Source organism: Epinephelus lanceolatus, chromosome 13, assembly GCF_041903045.1.
Source record: "Epinephelus lanceolatus isolate andai-2023 chromosome 13, ASM4190304v1, whole genome shotgun sequence".
In the NCBI taxonomy this organism is placed as follows: Eukaryota; Metazoa; Chordata; class Actinopteri; order Perciformes; family Serranidae; genus Epinephelus; species Epinephelus lanceolatus.
The window spans coordinates 38,546,858-38,565,024 of NC_135746.1; the positions used below are offsets into that span (position 1 = coordinate 38,546,858).

Sequence of the window (18,167 nt, forward strand, 5' to 3'; positions counted from 1 at the left end):
ATGTTTAAGCAAAATGCATCCATCTTTATCTGAGACCAGATTCCTCTCTAAAACTCAACATTCTGTGTATTTAGTTTTGTGCTGAGCCTCTCATTCAGATACCGTGACTTCTTCCCTCCATGCCATTCTCTCCTCATCTACCAGTAATGATGATGTACTCAGTGCTGAACAAATATTGAAACAATATTGACACTGCCATAATGACAAATGTAATTTCCAAAATGCATAAGGCTGCTGCCGTTTTAAATGAGACAGAAAGCTCTTCCAGACAGCTTCTCAACATGTTTCTGGTGAAACTGAATGGATTAACAGCATCAAACTGATTTTTTGACCACTTGGGGGGCAGTGGACCAAGCAGAAAACACATTATCTGATATATCTAATCCAATTATAATTATATTAGTGAATTATCTAATTATCTGATTTAAAGGCGCAACTTTTTCACTTGCTTTTAAAAAAATTAAAAGGGGACATGACAAATGCCACTCGACAGCCTCAAATTTTTTTTTCTTTGATGCCCTCTAAGTGTTCTATAAACTGTTTTTGGTTTTATTCAGTTTCTAGTATTGTGTTTTTTCTCTATTATTGTTTTAGTGTAATATTGTATTTTATGCACCTTTATTTCTTTAATCATATATACACCTTTATCGAGGCAGGTCCTAACCTGTCTGCCTCCACTGGAAAGCATTTTGGGTCAGCACTTGCTGTTTTTACATGTGCTATATAAATAAACTGACTTGACTATATGATCATCTTATCATCTAGTTATTATGCCAAATGTCTGACCAAACTATTACTAATTAAAGCATCTAGCAGACACAAATCAGCTTTCATCTGGAGTTGTTTTTTATGGCCACCTTATGAAGTGTTAAACAATCACGCTCTGTTTAGGTCTGATTTGTTCTCCACCAATTTCTAAGAGACTAGATGTTCAACCCAGTTGCAAGAGAAAATGCTGGCATTATATGTTTCTTCAGTATATGTTGTTTATATACTACCTTACTCTAGAAATGCGTATATGTATGAAACACGCAATAAAGTATTTATAATTTACAGAAACATACAATGCCAATATTTTCTTCAGCCAACTGGGCTGAGACATTTCACTATGTTCACAAGCCAGTTCCTAACTTTGCCTATGGTTTGGTACTGGGTCTGTAGTGCATGGTGAGTGTAAGAGTGAGAGCGTGATTAAGTTTTTCTTTCTTTTCTGCATTTTCCATTCCAGATCCTGCTCAACCAATCCTGTATAGAAGTTGTCCCTGATCAATATCTGCCTGCACATCTGCACCTAATTTCCCCTAATCAGGCCTCCCACTTCATTCATTTGACAGTCTATTTACAAGCCTTTTTCAAAGAGGATATTTTGAGAAGTGATAGCAGGAAAAGCACAGGTCTAAATAGTAACAATGATGGCAGAATTCCACTTAGCTGCATCAGTTTCAGGATCACGGTATTGTAGTTCACTGTCATAGCTTACTGCTACACTTCAAGATTCCTAAAAGAATATGCAGATATTTACCTGTAGATGAGAACCTCATCATCAGAGCAGTTGTACTGGAGCTGGTACATCTTCACTTTGGGAGATGACTTGCTGACTGTCCACTTGACCAGCGCTGAAACAGCTGTCACCTCAGAGACGGACACAGTCCTCTCTGGTTGGCTCTTGGGAGCGCCCTTGCTGATCCTAGTGGTCCCTGTGATATCAGAGAGGCGTGACTTCGGTGGTGCTGGCTGACCAGTGCCGTTGCTGAGGTGCGGGAGCTGAACGATGGACACCTCCACAGAGGCGGTGGACTCCCCGGCCACATTAGCAGCGATGCAGGTGAAGGTGCCGTAGTCCTTCGAGGTGGTGATTGTGATGCTCAGGGTTCCGTTGCTGTACACTGCGGTTCGGGAGGAGTTGCCAAGCAGCCGATCATCAGGGGAGATCCAATGGATGGTAGGAGAAGGGTCTCCAGTTGCTTCGCACCTTAAGCTGGCCGTTTGGCCCTCCAGTACCAGCATTCTGTGGGTGTGCTGGGTAATAAGAGGCGGCTGACACAAAAACTCCTCCTCCTTCACATTCCAAAAGTAACGACCCTTCACAGCAGGAGGGGAGGCACAAGTTTCCAGGTCGTCGTCTCTTTCAAGCCTGCGCAGCCACAGCATCTCACAGTTGCAATGCAGTGGGTTCCCACCTAGACTTAGAGACAGCTGGGGAGCATAAGGTGTAGTCAGAATCATTGAGTCCTGGGCACGGGCAAAGATGGGGTCTGGGGGTAGCTTTTGCAAGCGATTTGAGGTCAGGTCCAATCTCGCCAGCCTTTCTAGGTCAGTAAAAGTCCCCTCTGGAATAAAGTCCAGAAGGTTGTGGTCCAGACTAAGCTGGTGCAGGTTAATCATCTGGCGGACTGAGTCCCAGGGCAAAGACATCAAGTTGTTGTAGGAGAGATCCAGATCTTCCAAGGCAGGTGCCAGGTCCTCAAAGGCCTTGTCATGGACGCGTCCCAGTTGGTTATTGTTAACGATGAGGTGCTGCAGGTTGACCAAGCCTCGCAAGTCATCAGGGCCTAGCTCCACCAAGCGGTTGTTGTCCAGATGAAGCGAGCGTAGTGTTTCCAAGTCACCAAAAGAGAAAGGCTGAATGTAGCTGATGGTGTTCCTGGAGAGGGTCAGGTCCACCAGGTCGGTCATATTGGCAAAGTCCTGCTGCGTAATGCGGAGGATGTAGTTGCCTCCCAGACGGAGCTCCACCGTGCTGCGGTCAATGTCCGGAGGCACAAAAAGAAGGCCTTTGGAGGGACACAATGTCCCCAGGGATTCGGACAGATTCTGGCATACACAGTACTTGGGGCATGCATGGGTGATCATCACTGTGGATCCCAGGACCAGCAGGTAGCAGATGATGTGGTCCATGGTAGAGTCATACATAGGAACCTGAGTGAGAAACAGAAAAATATAGACAGATGAGGTAAGGTAATATTCATAAACTTAATTATTTTTCAAACGTTATCATTAATTCAACAGACCCCTCTGAAAGACCATAGAATCAGGTGCAAAACAGATTTAACGATCTGTTGGGGAGCTACAATCCCAACTATGCAGTGTTAACGGATGAGTTTTCACTCTGCTCACACACAAAAACTCTGAAGTTGTCAACAAACAATATGCAAAAGTATACAAAACAGGTGAATGGAAAATTACAGGCAGAGACACAACATTTTCCAACTTAATTCTACATCTGAAGTTTCACAAAGAACGATGGAAGTAGTTGAGGCAAATTAACATAGTTATTGAGCTAATGCGGGTGCTATTGTATTGTGCTAATTGTGGTAGTAGTTAATCGTGATGAAAGTGCAACGTCAGCAACTTCAGTCTCACTTGTTTAACAGATAAATACAGATTTTAAAAGCATTCATGACTTTTGTTACTTTAAATGGAACTTAGGTAAAGAGCACATTATGACTTGTTTAAGACTTGGAACTCAAAGGTAAGACTTGTTGTGGGACTTGTCAGTCTTGACTTTGGACTTGACTTCGAACCTGAGTGCAAGGACTTGAAACTTGTGATTAGTAAAACAATGACTAGTCCTACCTCCGACAACTTTATTATTACAAGTTAGAAAGGTGGCTTAGGAGACAAAAATCCAAGAAATTAAAGGCAATCAGGTTACAATAACTGTGTTTCCAAGGGATATATAAAGCATCTGAATATTGACATTTTATTCAAAGCAATATACACTCCATCGTCAGTGGCATTCATCTTGTGTTTGTCTTGTACAATTTGCTCCATAATGGAGCCTGTCAGTTATCGGCCCTCAGGAAGACAAGAGCGGCCTCTGTCTGGGACGTCATGTGATTCAGATCCATTTCTCTAGGTGGATAGAACACTCAGGTGTAGATAATTCTGCAATCATAATGTCTTCCTGTGATCAGGGAATACAGTGCAATAACTCAAGTGAAGAGCATTAGACAGCAGGTGCTCAGAGACGAGGTGCGAGCTGTAACAGCGGGCCACCAGAGGGACTGTGGTGATGAGCGGTATTTTTATGCGACGATCATAAATGAGCATATCTCAGTCGTCGAATAAAATAGAATCATTCCATCCTGCTACATATGACACAGTCTTCTCCCTTGTTGTTACTGTAGAGAAAACGGCACACCTGCAATTTTATGTATGCATTGTTTCACATGTGATAATCTTTCCGTCATGGAGTGTAATAACTCAGACAAAGACAGTCAACAGTCTAAAATAGGAAGGATTCCAAATGAATTCAGCATACCACTGTGCACATTTACACATCATTTCATGCAGTGTCATTATTCAATATTATTATTCAGAACAAACATGCAGATAAACAGCATGAAATAAAAAAACAGCATGCTTTCCAATATAAACTGAGATTATCCTTTTTTTCCTTGCTGGCTCACACCCACACATCTACATCTGTACAGCACACGTATACACTCGCAGATGGTGGCACACACCCACACTCACATGTTCAAACACCTAAGTACACACCATTGCATTACCAAATATTGTCTGTGATGAATCCTATCTTTGTATTGAGTAGAATTATCTCTATTCCTATGCACTTCAATTGAACACAAGGTTTTTTTGCCACACAAAGCATCATTTGCTTTATATAAAAGAGGTGCTAACAGTTGAGTGAAACAGTTGGAGGAAAGCATAAGGACAAGGTTAAGTCAATGGCTAACTCAAAACTCACTCAAAAAATAATGTCAATTTGATGGAGGGCTATGTGTATTTTGGTGTCATTGAAAAAAATCTCTTTATAAACTTTGGGCATAGTGTAATTCAAGACAACTAGGCTTCTGCACCTCCTCTTGGCTCTGTTTTAGGTTGTAATTAATCTAGACCGTAATGGGAGACTTTGGCCAATTATAGAAGATTTCAGAGTGAGGATGTTCAGCTGTTCTGCAAATGCAGATGCATGTGCACTTTCCTGAAAGCCTGATTCAACTGTGGAACATCCTGCAGAGAAAGCTACTATTCCAACATTGGCAACAACTGCCTACACTGCAACACAACCCAAAAAAGGAAGACAGACTTATCAAAAAGAGAGTCTAAAAGACAGTCTGACAATAAACTAAATAAAACGTGTCAGTATCAAGGAAGTGTTTCAGAGATGGAGAGAAAACGTTGTTACTAGTTTAGCCCTCTGCTAACCGCTGCAGCTAATTCAAGTTTCTATTTATGTACCTAATGTTAGCTACAGCCTTGAATCACAGTGTGTCCTCCACCTCCCCAGACGCAAAGTGGGCAGCAGCTCTGAAAACAGACCCCAGGCAGTGGCCACAGCAACCCAAATCCAGCCAGCACAAACCCCAGCTCAGGTGGGACCAGGTAGCTTCGACCCTGACTGGATTAGCAAACTTTCTATTGCTGCTGTTGCACAGGTTAGACCCATCGCTACTGCTGGTCACCAGCCTGCTGTGACACCTGGCACTGAGGGGGTTGTGCTGGCAAAATGTGCTATAACCATCAGGGTAAGGAGGGGCTGAGTGAGTGCGCTGCGCACAACTCTTGAATGAAATGAGATCAAATAAATCAGTGGGGAAACACTGGGTAACTGTTTCCATCCATTTTCACCTGCATATCCGTCGCCGGGTTGCGGGGACAGCAGACCGAGAAAAGCACCCCAGACATCACTCTCCCCAACAACGCTTTCCAGCTCCTCCTGGGGGACCCCAAGGTGTTCCCAGGCCAGATGAGATACGTACTCCCTCCAGCGTGTTCTGGGTCTGTCCCGAGGCCTCCTACCAGTGGGACATGCCCGAACCACCTCAACTGACCCCTTTTGACGCGAAGGAGCAGCAGCTCTACTTCGAGCTCCCTCCGGATGTCCAAGTTCCTCACCCTTTCTCTAAGGCTGAGCTCAGCCACTCCATGAAGGAACTCATTTCCGCCGCTTGTATCTGTAGTCATGTTTCCATCAGCCTGTTTAGATGCGCATCTAGAAGTATTGCATCAGAAAATTATGATGGAAACGCGAAAATTCAAACTAAAATCCCCTGATCCGCACAAACTAAAATACGCTTGCTTTAGCCGGGTTTTGGTTGATTCCAAAAAATGCTGATTCGCAAAACGTTGGATGGAAACATGTTCGAATAAAGTCTGATGTAGCGCACCTCTCTCCATGGTGATATCCACACTCCGGGTCAGGAAGACGGTAATGCATTTACAAGCTGGTTGCCAACCGCCAGAAAACGAAGAAGAAGAAGACTGCAAGACTTGTTTTGTTTCCGGTTCTGGGGAAAACTCGCGTGAGTTCGTAGTTTTCACCAAAGTCTGTACATTTAATGGAAACACACAGGATTCGTATTTCTTTTAATGAGCATTTCCCAATGATTCGAATCACTTTTGGATGGAAACATAGCTAGTGATCTCATTCTTTTGGTCACTACTCAGAGCTCATGACCATAGGTCAGGGGCGGACTGGGACTAAAAAACAGCCCTGGACTTTGACTCGGCCCAGCCCACAACAACCGGTGCGCATACGGTATGCGCTTCCTTCTTCTTCAATTTGATTGGCGGCCAGCCGGCTCATAGATATCTATGGGCATCCAATTTAAAGGCTGCCACCTAGCGGACTGGACGTGGAACAGTAGATTATTAGGAAGGAAAAAAAACAAAACAAAACGGTGATGACTGCGTGGCGGCCGCCGGCCGTTCTGTGATTCTCCAGAACCTCCAGATGGCCAGTCCGCCCCTGCCATAGGTGAGGGTTGGGACTTAAGCTTGTATATATGCTGTTTGGTGGGAGGGGCTTAGGACATAAGAGGGAGAGCTGCCTATCCTAGCTTTAAGGTTTGCTCATCAAAAATAAATTGAAAATCCCAGGTTAATATCACTTCATATTAATGATTCTCTAATCTTTGGCAGAATATGTGCTTTTATTTATTTTTTGCCACAGGAAACATTATGTCCCTTGCTCCTATGAAATAAATATTACTGGTTTATGGTCAAATCTGCAAAGGTAACTTGTGAAAGAATAGCTAGCAGGTGGCTATTTTGAGTCTAATATTTATTTTTTATATGTTTTTTTCTTACTGTACACCATTGCTGTAAGGTTAAAATTTACACACTGTAAATGTGCTTCGTTATTCAAAGTGCAATGAGTCCAATGTGTAAAGTGCCAAAAAATTGCATTTCCTCTATTGGCCACTTGAGGCTAGCTCCAAGAGCGAGTCACTCTCCATAGTGCTATCATGACAACTGTACAAGGGCTGAATTTTTATGTTACTCACCCATTTACATCTTATTATGGCTTTAAGTTTTGCATTTTTAAGAGTGTGGCCTCTTTGAGTGACAGGCTGTCTGTGAGGGATCACCACACCCCTGCTCCTTCATAGCTCCACCCTATCATCCAAATATGGTCACGTCCAGCCCCAAAAGAGAATTACTGCCTTGCAGTTGTATGGCTCAGTGCACCAGTCAAATTGCAGTTACAGTTTATCTCTATGTTTGTGAAAACATGGATGCTTCACACACATTTTCCCCTGGCAAAGAGGATCTATACAGTCAGCGAACGTTTGTGCTAAATTTGAAGAAATTCCCGTGAGGTGAGACATCGCATTCACAAGAATGGTATGGATGGACAACATGAAAACATAATGCCTCGGTCCGTGATTTTTATACAGTCTATATGTAAAAATGTACCTCAGTTTTTTAAAAATTCAGATAAGGTGGCAACTGGTTTTCATGCTATTTATACAGTTTTCTAGTTTTCAGTTTTTCCTACCTGCTGTTATTGTGTAAATGAAGATCAACCAAGTGATAAACAGTATAGCAGAAAAATGGCTCAGATTAATGCTGTACCCAAGGACCTCAATGACCCTGAAACTGTTATTTATATACGTAATGTACAGTTGATGGGTTATTTTTCCCCAAACTTCAGCTTAGAAAACCATACATTGCAAATGACCTGCAAAGTCCTTTAGAATGTGCTCACAGGGCCAAGGGAACACAAATAGAAGCGTTCCATCACAGAGAGCAGAGCAGCTCACTGACGAGAAGTGTTTAGTAAATCATCCGGTCAAAGTCAAGGGCGCTCTGCGGAGGATGGATGGTGTGGAGGTCAGGGAGTTAGCAAAACGAGATCTCTCCTGACAAGTCAAGCATGGCAGCAGTGCAGGTGACTCTCTTGTATGTTGAATGGAGCCAGGACAGCAGTAATCACTGGAGGCCTTGATGCGAACACTCATCACAGCTCCTGACAGACGCCGCCAGACCTCAGGGCCCACCAGGCTCCAGCGTCCGTGCCCTGTCTGGCCCAGAGGTGGACGGAGAGCGACCAGCTGCAGAATCATTTCACAGCAACACTTATCTCAGTGCAGGCAGGCCCATACTGTCACTGGAGATAGACTTGGAAATGTGGGTCTCAGTGTTGTCGTGAGATCCACAATTTCAATACTACTTCCATACTGTTGTGAAAGATTGAAGTCAATATTGAATTTCTGGAACATTCACAGCATTCACCGACTGTGTTGTGCAAGGTGAAATTTCATTTCAGCATGAGCTCCAGAGGGTATAGAGTCTGCACAGACAGCACCTGAGTTTGAATGGTAAAGAGGAGAAGAAAAAGTGGCAGAACTGAAATGTACAGAGCCGCAGTCTGTCTCCTGACAGCACACTGCTGCAGTTGATGCAAAATTCATCCGAAAAAAAAAAAAAAAGTCAAATGGGTGGAAAATGGGAACAGCATCAGTGTAGCTCACAAAACTGGATCCCAGTTCACCTACAGCGGCTGATTAAACTGTATCCAGCAGATGAATACAGACACTAAAACTACATATGAAAACTCTGTGCAAGTTTCTGTCTCACTGCTTCCATTGTCTCTTGTAGTATCATGACACTGGAGAGCACTGAAAGAATAAGAATTCCAATATGTTATTTCCATGGCCTCGGAGAGTTCAGTCAATATTTGTGAACATGAGCTACTTTCTCAAAGCCAGAAACCAGAGAAGTACATGTCAAGCTTGTGATGTCATCAAGTGTGAAGTGTGGAGCTGCTCCATAAACAATCAATCCAGAACATGTAGGTGGTTTTGGTGATTGTGTGCTAATGCTCTATAACTTGCCCATTTAAGACTGGTTGGACGACATATTGCGTGAATGCTCATCGTTTTAATCGAAGGAGACTTGTTGAATTCTGCTTACAGTACAGCTGTACCAACACCACTGCTTATGCGATTAGCAAGCAGATAGTGAAAGTGTGGAAGTAGTATCTCCCAACATAAGTGATGTAGGCAACAAGAAAATTTGACCACAAGTGGTCAGCTGGAGACGCATGACTTGCATTTGGAAGACTTTTTACTTGACGACATCATAAGTTTGAGTTTTAGCACTCTAGATGGGACCTTCACCCAGGAGACCACTGTTTGTGTCCCATGGGAAACCAGAAGTCAGCGTTGTTTAAGTGTACCTTACGTATGGGCATCAAGTAGTTACGCCATTCAAGTGATGTATTTACGTTATGTCTAACAATGGATGGATTACTAAACAGGCTTCCCTGGCCTTCCAATGCAAAAATGTCCCTCAAATTAACATGTACTGACCAGCAAGTGTTAAAATTACTTCAAAGAGACACAAACAGATCACAAAGAAACACAAAACAACCAAAAAGAGACACAAAAAGTCCAAAAGATGCAAAGGAGCTGCAAAGATACGCAAAATAACTACAAAAAGGGCCAAATAACCACAGACAAAAAACAACCAAAACAGAGACAAAATTACCTCAAAGAGACACATAATGACTACAAAGAACACAAAACAACCACAAAAGGGCACAACAATACATAAAACGTTCGAGAGATTAAAGTGTCTGAGATAACACGAAATGGCCTCGAAGAGGCAAAAAGCCATCAAAGAGATATAAAATGCTATTAGAGACACAAAAATGTCATTACAGAGACTAGAATGGCTACAAAAAGACACAAAATGATAAGGGGATACAAAATAACCATAAAGACAAAATTACTTTTAAGATACACAAAACTACAAAGAGATACAAAACAGACACAAGAAGACACAAAATGACAAAAAAGATACCAAATGCCCTCAAAGAGACATAAAATGCTCTTTAACAGACATGACATGCCCTCAGTGAGACACAACCTGCCATCAAAGAGACATAAAATGTCTACAAACAGATATAAACTGCCATCAAACAGACGAAATGCCCTCATAGAGACACAATATGACTACAAAAAGTGAACAAAATGACTACAAGAAGACACAAAATAACCACAAAGCCAAAATTACTTTTCAGAGAAAACAGATGCCCTCAAAAAGACACAAATCAATGACAAAAAAGCAGTACAAACACCACAAAGTCTATGTGAGTTGTGCACAGGTGGGGTGGTGGGGCCGCCCACATGTCTGTGTCCAGGGAACCATTGTCTCATAGTCCGCCCATGCATCGCACCGTAACCCTGTAACAACCGTACAAATTGTATCCAAATGTGATCTTTTTTTCTAAACATATCCAAGTATTTTTGTTGCATAATTCTAACCACAGCTGTTTCACAATGTTAACCATGTGCCACATTTTTCACCCAAGAAACTGCTGCGCCTCACAAACAGATGCTGAAGGGTGCCCTGTGTGTCGTTATAAGACACAGAGGGGTGTGAATCAAAGCTTCTGTATTTGACAACCTGGAATGAGATTTTCAGTTACTCTGTAAAGGGACTCTATAGAGTTTTCTTGTAAAGCCAATTTTGGGAGGGGGATTTCATAAATCCTGCCTTGTTAACATCCATGTTTGTAGGCTGCTGTAGTTAGCTCGCTCAGCGGCCATGGGTAGGCGGAGGTGGTGGGAGGATGTATTTACGTACCTCTGTAAGCCTGATGAGTACCAGCCTCCAAAATGAATCTGCACCATAGAGTTGTTCATTCAGTTTGAGCAAACACTTATGTATTCATCCGAAACCCAATGAAGATAAAAACCCTTCAGGCTTTCAGGCTCCCTCACATTAGTTTCCCTTTTTTGTCCATATGACAGGGCCAGCGTGTGTTTAGGTGGTACATTTTGCTGTTCTACATCGTATGCAATCCACTAATGATAAATGATGATTCAGACATGGTGAATAATGTGCCTCTCTGTCCTTACATTTCCAGAACAAGAAGCCTTCTCATTAGTAAACAGCTGGTGGTGGGAGGTTTCTCTGTTGGTTTATTATTTCTCTTCCATATCACAGATAGCATGTCGCCTTTTCTCTGACTCATTCACACCTTGGTAATTGGTGTCTACAAGTCCTCTTAAGAATATATCTTTAAATCAACTCCAAAAATTAAATAATGGATGATATAAGGCGATGTACACTCAGCGACAACAACAATATGAACCCTCTTGCAGGCGACACGGGCCCTCGCCTTTCATTTGCATAGACGTGATCTATAGACTGTGAAAGAGGCATAATCACAGGGACGGGGGTGTGAGTATTTGTCGAGACTGTAAAGCTGCTGGGCATTTTGAAGGGCAAACTCAAATGTGTACAATGAATGTTCCAGAACACAAATTGCAGGCTGCCCTTCATAGGCAAGTCTAAAACACTGTAAGGCAAGGAGGCAAGCTTGCCCCCTCTCCCTACCCCTCCAAAAATGTGTTGCTTGTTGCTACATGTAGCATGTTCATTGGCCTGTGAATGTGATACGATCATGCATGTAAGAAACAGAATTCCAGGACAGTTACTTTGTGGGTGGTTGAATGGTGCTTAAGCAAGACAATCATCCTCACCAAGTATTTTGGTCTAATTTCTATCTGTGTCTTACTGTTAAACTAAATAACTTAAACCAACTGAGCTCAGTGCACAGCTGTTAAAACAAGAGGACTGAAGCAGGCTGGCCCAACAGTTGAGTGAGCAACACTAGGCCTGTCACAATAACAAATTTTGCTGGGCGATTAACTGCGTCAGAAATTATTGCGATAAGCGATAATATTGTGCTTTTAAGACCATTTTTATTATTGTTGTAATTTTGCTGTTTTTAGAACATTTTTTAAACTAATATAATGATAATAAAGGCATAGTGATGCAAGTACACCCTTTTAAAGAGAAATAAACACTTATTTAACAAGAATATTTAGGAATGCAAAAAAGACAAAATAAATATCTGAAATAACATGTAAAAATATCGAAATAAATAAATAAATACAAAAAAATAGACTCTCAGTCTCTCACTCTCAGGTGTGCAGTTAAGTTGGTCATATTCGCTCTTTTTGTTGAGATGGTTTTAGAACAAACCCGGCACACCAGCTCATCCAAATTAATGGGCTCCCCTCTGTCATTTGGTTTAAATCCAAAACACTCAGGGGCCGTGGCATTTGGTTTAGGAACAAGCTGTCTTTTTCTTACGTCTCCCCCTCGTCTCCCCTTCACTAAGATCGCACTGTGTGTGTGTGTAGCCCATAGCCCCGCCTCCTCCACAGAGACAAAGACACTCGGTGACAAGAGCTTTCCCTCCGTTCATTATGCTAATGAACCAACTCACCTCGTTGCCAGACGATGCATGGCAGTGAATGCTCTTGTCGTCCAGTCTCTTTGGTGGAGAGAGACGAGGAAAACAAACACGCATGAATATGGCAATTAATCGTGGCTGGAAAAGTTACCGTCTCCCTTTTAATTTACCGTGCAATTAACCAACTTATGGCATATCGCGACAGGCCTAAGCAACACTGCTTGGAACGAGTGAAGCGAAGGTGGAAAGTTGGTCAACTTCATTGTAGTTTAGGTAAGGCATGCATTCTTTCCTTGTCGAATTAAAACCAAGGCATAACATTTATGTTGCGGCCTGTTAGTATCGCAGGCACAACCAAAACACTTAGTGGTAACTAATCCCAAGACCAAGCCACACATTTTCCCAGTGCTGCTTGTGCTGTGACTGGTGATGTCAGTTTTGGTTCATTTTGGCTTTGGTAGCCCCACCATCTGTGAACCTGTCACTAACCATAAATTTTCAAGTAAAATCACAAAATGACGCGAAATACAAAAGGCCTTTCATTTTAGTCCAGTGCTTCATTGACTCTTGAGCTTTTACATCCTATTTGGAAGTGCTATCCATTTAAAGTTGGTGAAATAATAATGTTTTGTGCTGTATGTCTTGCCTTTTATTTTATTTTCTAGCCAGCTAATTGCGCTCACATGCAGAAACATAGCACCCACCCTCCAGTCTCAACTGGTTAGCTAGCCTTAGCACTACCCAGGTCCAGTAGGGGCTAGCTAGGTGCACTACAGATAACTGCTGGTGGTCCCATCCAGACTTGTTGTAGCAGGCCGGCGGAAACATGGTGTCCATCCTCCAGTCTCCCTGTTATTAGTGGACCTAGTAAGCAGCTTAATTTTAAGTCAGAAAAAGCTCCTTTAGCACAGTAAACTATGTTATTACCACCAGCTGCACCGACAATGCTAATGGTGCTAACAGCGCTTTCAATAGCTAACAATGTAAAAGGGGGTTCGTGGCTCAAAATTAAGCCGCTTACACACCAGGGTGACCAGGGACCACAATGTTTTCACAATGTTTTACCAGCAATAATTACTGAATGTACAGTGCTTCTAGCTAGCGTGCACCCGACCCAGGTGGGGCACAGTGCAGTACACTGAAGAGAAGCAAAATTAGACCAACATGTGTAACCTGTCAAATTTTCTTGGTGGTTAATCCATTAATGGTTAACTCATTAAAGGTTAAAAGCTGACATCCTCAGCTGTAGCACAGTTAATACAATGATTTTGTTCTCTATATTTACATATTCATGGAAAAGTTACAATTGAATCACTGCAAAGCAGCTGCAAAATGTATTCACTGTGTCAGAAACATGTTAGCTACAGGTTGTCATTTAGAAGTGTCTCTGCTTGCTCAGCCAACACAAGGCGATCACACATCCACATGAATTTTTGTATTTCAATTATTTATCACTTACATTTCTTACAAATGTATAAAATGTTTAGAGGATTCAGTTTGATAAATGGATTCAGATGGATTAAGATAAAATGCCGTGTCCTTTCACTGTTTTTCTGAGGAAGGTCTCAGACAAAGGATTGTATGCATTTAAGTTCTTTGCTTATGACAACTGTCAGTAAAGTTGTCATAAGCAATTAAGCCTGTTTCATCTGACCAAACAGAGCAGATTTCTCCTTTCAACACTGAAAGGCATCAGATCACAGGGGGAAACTGTGTAGCTGTATAGAACTAATGCGATGCATATGTCACATGTAAGAGTGCATGTCGGGTTAATGACTCAACTTGCCCTGGGCATGGTGGTTTGCTTTACCCAGCCACTATGTTACCCTCTTCTATCCTAATGATCAGATCTATCCTGGAGTTTCCACTGCCACTGAATAAAGGAGTTGAAGTGTCACATAATTAATGCTGTTTCAGGTCCTTTTCCACACTAATGAAGATTAAAACACTGCACCATATGGCATAATAACACTCATTACACCTTAAACACTGCACTTAATATCTCCTTATATTCAGCAGTGAAGAATATAAATGCTACTGTATTAGAGAGGGTATATGACCCTTTTATATACTATACTTTGCGTTTCTGCTGTATATTCTGCTGCAATGAGGATTTGGCTGGGGAGGCTTCAGCTCAGATGTGACAATCAGACTTATCACATCCACAGACATGAGTTTTGGGTGTAAGTATGCGTGTTGAAACATTTGTCTACAGGAGAGCAGCTAGAGAAGCAGGATCAGGGCCTTGATATTTAATCTAATCTCCAAGACATGGCAGACTAGCTCCTATTAGCATTCTGCCACGGCTGGGTTTTGTGAACAGCTCTAAGTAGCTTTTGGGCAGAAATCTGCCTATCGTCTTCAGAAGGCTGCTGACTCTGCAAGATGATACATTGAGTTTGCACTTTAGCGGATGAATGCAGAGTGCAGAGCTTAATAGAGACAGTTAAAGTGTTAGACTGGGAAGGTGTGACCTTTAGAAAGGAGCTGTAGTTTAGGTGGCTGCAAAGCAAGGTTTAGAGAGGAGACTAGATGAGGAAAGAATGACGGGTATCATACGAATTAGCACCCCACAAATGATGTTACATTCTCAAAGTAAAGTTTTGTAGAAATGTAACGTTATCAAGGTTAGTTTTAGGCAAGTAAAATTACTGTGGTTAGGTATTGGGTGAGACATGGTGAGGACATACCTTAAAATCACCCAAATTTCACATATTTTCAAACACACGTCTCACACATGATCACAGCCTTCCACAATACGTGGGTTATGCATGAATTACTGTGTCATGATTACATGGAATATTTACAAATTAGGCAAGGGATAATGCTGGGCAAGATGTTTAAGGCAGCCCAGTCACCAGAAGAACGAATTCATTGTGCGTTCATGTTACATTTGTATGTTTTAAACGTATCTTATCAAAGTTTCTAAAGTGATGTAATTCTAAATACTGTCTGTGAGCTGACTTTGTCACTACCCAGCGAAGGGGATGGTAGATGGCGTGAGACCTAACCAAAATGGCCGCCTGGTTGCTGACCATTGTCTGAGACCAACAAACAACAAAACTGGGTGTTTTTAAAGTTTTTTCAGTGAGACATCACAGCATTTCCAACCATGACTGTGCCACCAAAACTGTGCATTTTAAGCAAAAACATGACCTTTGCCAACCATAACAGAGTGATATTTGTGCCTAAACATAAACACACATTGAAACAGAAAAAAATGTAAAGTTTCAACATATCCGCAACAAAATAACATACAAAAATGTACTGTGTGAACATTTACTCTGGCAATTCAGCTGATTTCAAACTTGGTAAGAGAAACATCGTTCTGCACTGAGGACAAATCTTATATGCATTAGACAGATGTTAAGGAATACAATAGAAAAAAATTACAAAACAGTGATGTGATGCTCTGAAATTCATAAAATATCTATAGAAAAATGACTTCTTATTATTATAAGAAATAAGAAAAAAAAATCCATCGAGCATTGATCATATAATTGGAGAAAAACTACAAAAAAAGCAAACCAAAAACAATTTCTATTTCTATTAATTTTGGTTACTTCAAATACCTTATACAAGTGCTTCCAGAAATGTGACTATAGCAATAGAGTGGAAATGGAAATCTTGTTCATTGTCTGGATAGACATTGTTACTATAATGCTGGGTTCACTATGTAGGCAGGAGCACCACAAAGCACGTGGGTGACTGTGTGACAACTGACATAGCGAGTGCTTCTGCACCCAGTGTGAGCATGATGTAAGTTAAGGGCTTAAATGCCCTGGTACACCAGGGCGATAGACAGCCATCAGTCTATATCAGGCTGTTGGTGAGCATCCATGCTTCTACTTTTTGCAGTGTGTCCCACACCCTTGGCATTAGTCTGCCTTTGTCGGCTTTTTTTCAGCTGATTCAGCATGTTGAATCGACATCTGTGCCAGACTAGCCTGTTGGTGAATGAAATCACTCTGATGGGCAGTTCAGCTCAGTGCATGAGGACAGAAACAGAAGAGAGGAAAGCAAACAAACTAGTAAAGTCGAAAGGGTGTAACATCAAAATGGCAGAAATGGTTCGTAATTGTTTGTGTTATTGGTCGCTAGCGCACAGTAAATATAATTTGTTCTTTCAACATCAGGTTGTGTTGTTAATGTGCTAACCGGCTAACTAGCATCTTGAATCTGTCTTGACAGTCTTCTGGTTTTCCTTTTTAAATTATATATTCAGACAACCACCACCTGCTGGTATGGAGAGTTATTACCTCTCATGCAGGTGCAGAACATTTGTGCTAGTTAGCCGTTGACTGTAGTCTTTGCAGTGTGTTCAAGTGCAACTTTTTGGTGGAGACACAGGTGACATGAGGTGGGGTGAACAGTCAGCCTTCATCCCCACTCATTCTTTGATGTCGCTTTGGTGTGTCTGGGCCTTGAAACTTAAAAGGCTTAGATGGACATGAAAGTGTCCCAGCTAATTATCAGCAAGACAAGTATGTTTGAAAATCTCAGGCCTGTGGACATGAAATTGTGACGCTCAAGGAGCATTTCAGTGACAAATGTCCAAAGCTGAAAATTCTTTTATGTGTTACATTGAGGGCACAGTGGAGATACAATTACACTTGATAAAAAAAAAAATATCAGCAGTTCAGATTTCAGTTCACTCTTACATTCTGGGACAATGTTATGTGAGACAGAGTTGGGATTTCTGGTACAACTTCACCTAACTCTGAGGTAAATGGAGAAGGGAAAACGTACACCAACACACATAGTATAAAGAATCATTTTATCGTGAGAGCAATGAATTGGGTGGCCCTGATGAAGCCAAAATGCCTTGGTCTCACAATAAAATTGTTCTACTGTCACTGGAGTCTTGAGCCCTTGGAAGAATTCAGTAACTGTGGTCTCTTGTCTCTTTGTTCCCAGCTGCACCTGGCTTTTTCACCATAGCAACAGACATGACAGAAAGCTGCTGCATAACACAGTTTAATTATCAAGCAGACACTTGGATTTCTATGTTGAGGAACACTGAGGATCACTAGAACAGAACTTTGAAATAGAAATATACATTGGGGAAAAACACTTCCTTACCCTGCATATCCCCCACTTGGTGACTCTATGTTGTGGTTAATGCATCTTATTAGTGATTTCCGATTGCTTATCTAATTGCTGATGTCTGTGTTTCCACACATTATTGTGTCAATCACAATCTAACACACACACACACACACACACACACACACACACACACACACACACACACCCATCCCCCACGTTTTTGAGACATAAGCACTATACTTTAGAATGTGTCTTTTTCTGCTGCAGTGCCATTTCAAGTTCTCCGGAATGGCTGCAAGTATTTTTCTAGTTACACCGATCTCATTTATCAAAAGTGACAGGGAGGCGTTTTCGTAAGAGCCACTCAGGGTAAAGATCAGCTTATTCAGCTAACTAACAGAAAGAACACATAAAGAAACCAGCCTGACAGTCATCCCACAGCCCTGTCGCTCTCTGGTTAATAGTTCAGACATGGCTCAGCGTCGGCCCAGCTCCACTTAACGCCTGCCTCTCTCTCTCTCTCTGTCTCTCTCTCTTAGACAAGTCTCAACCCCGCTTCCAGGAGGCTCTGTTCAAAAGATTAATAATTTCAGTTGGAAGCAGAAGTGACATCATGAAATTGCTTTTCTATTGTCTGGCTAATTAACCTTCTTGC

General features: G+C 41.9%; 1 protein-coding gene across 2 annotated transcripts in view; it reads right to left on the reverse strand.

Annotated features, from left to right (window-relative positions):
- The window catches only part of lrfn2b (leucine rich repeat and fibronectin type III domain containing 2b), a 242,917-nt gene that overhangs the window by 13,321 nt on the left and 211,429 nt on the right, over nucleotides 1-18,167 (reverse strand). For both annotated transcript variants that reach the window (XM_033648679.2, XM_033648680.2), the window contains one exon: nucleotides 1,523-2,919. In XM_033648679.2, the coding sequence (XP_033504570.1) occupies nucleotides 1,523-2,913 (1,391 nt within the window). In that variant the 5' untranslated portion in view covers nucleotides 2,914-2,919. The remainder of the gene's footprint in view (nucleotides 1-1,522; nucleotides 2,920-18,167) is intronic.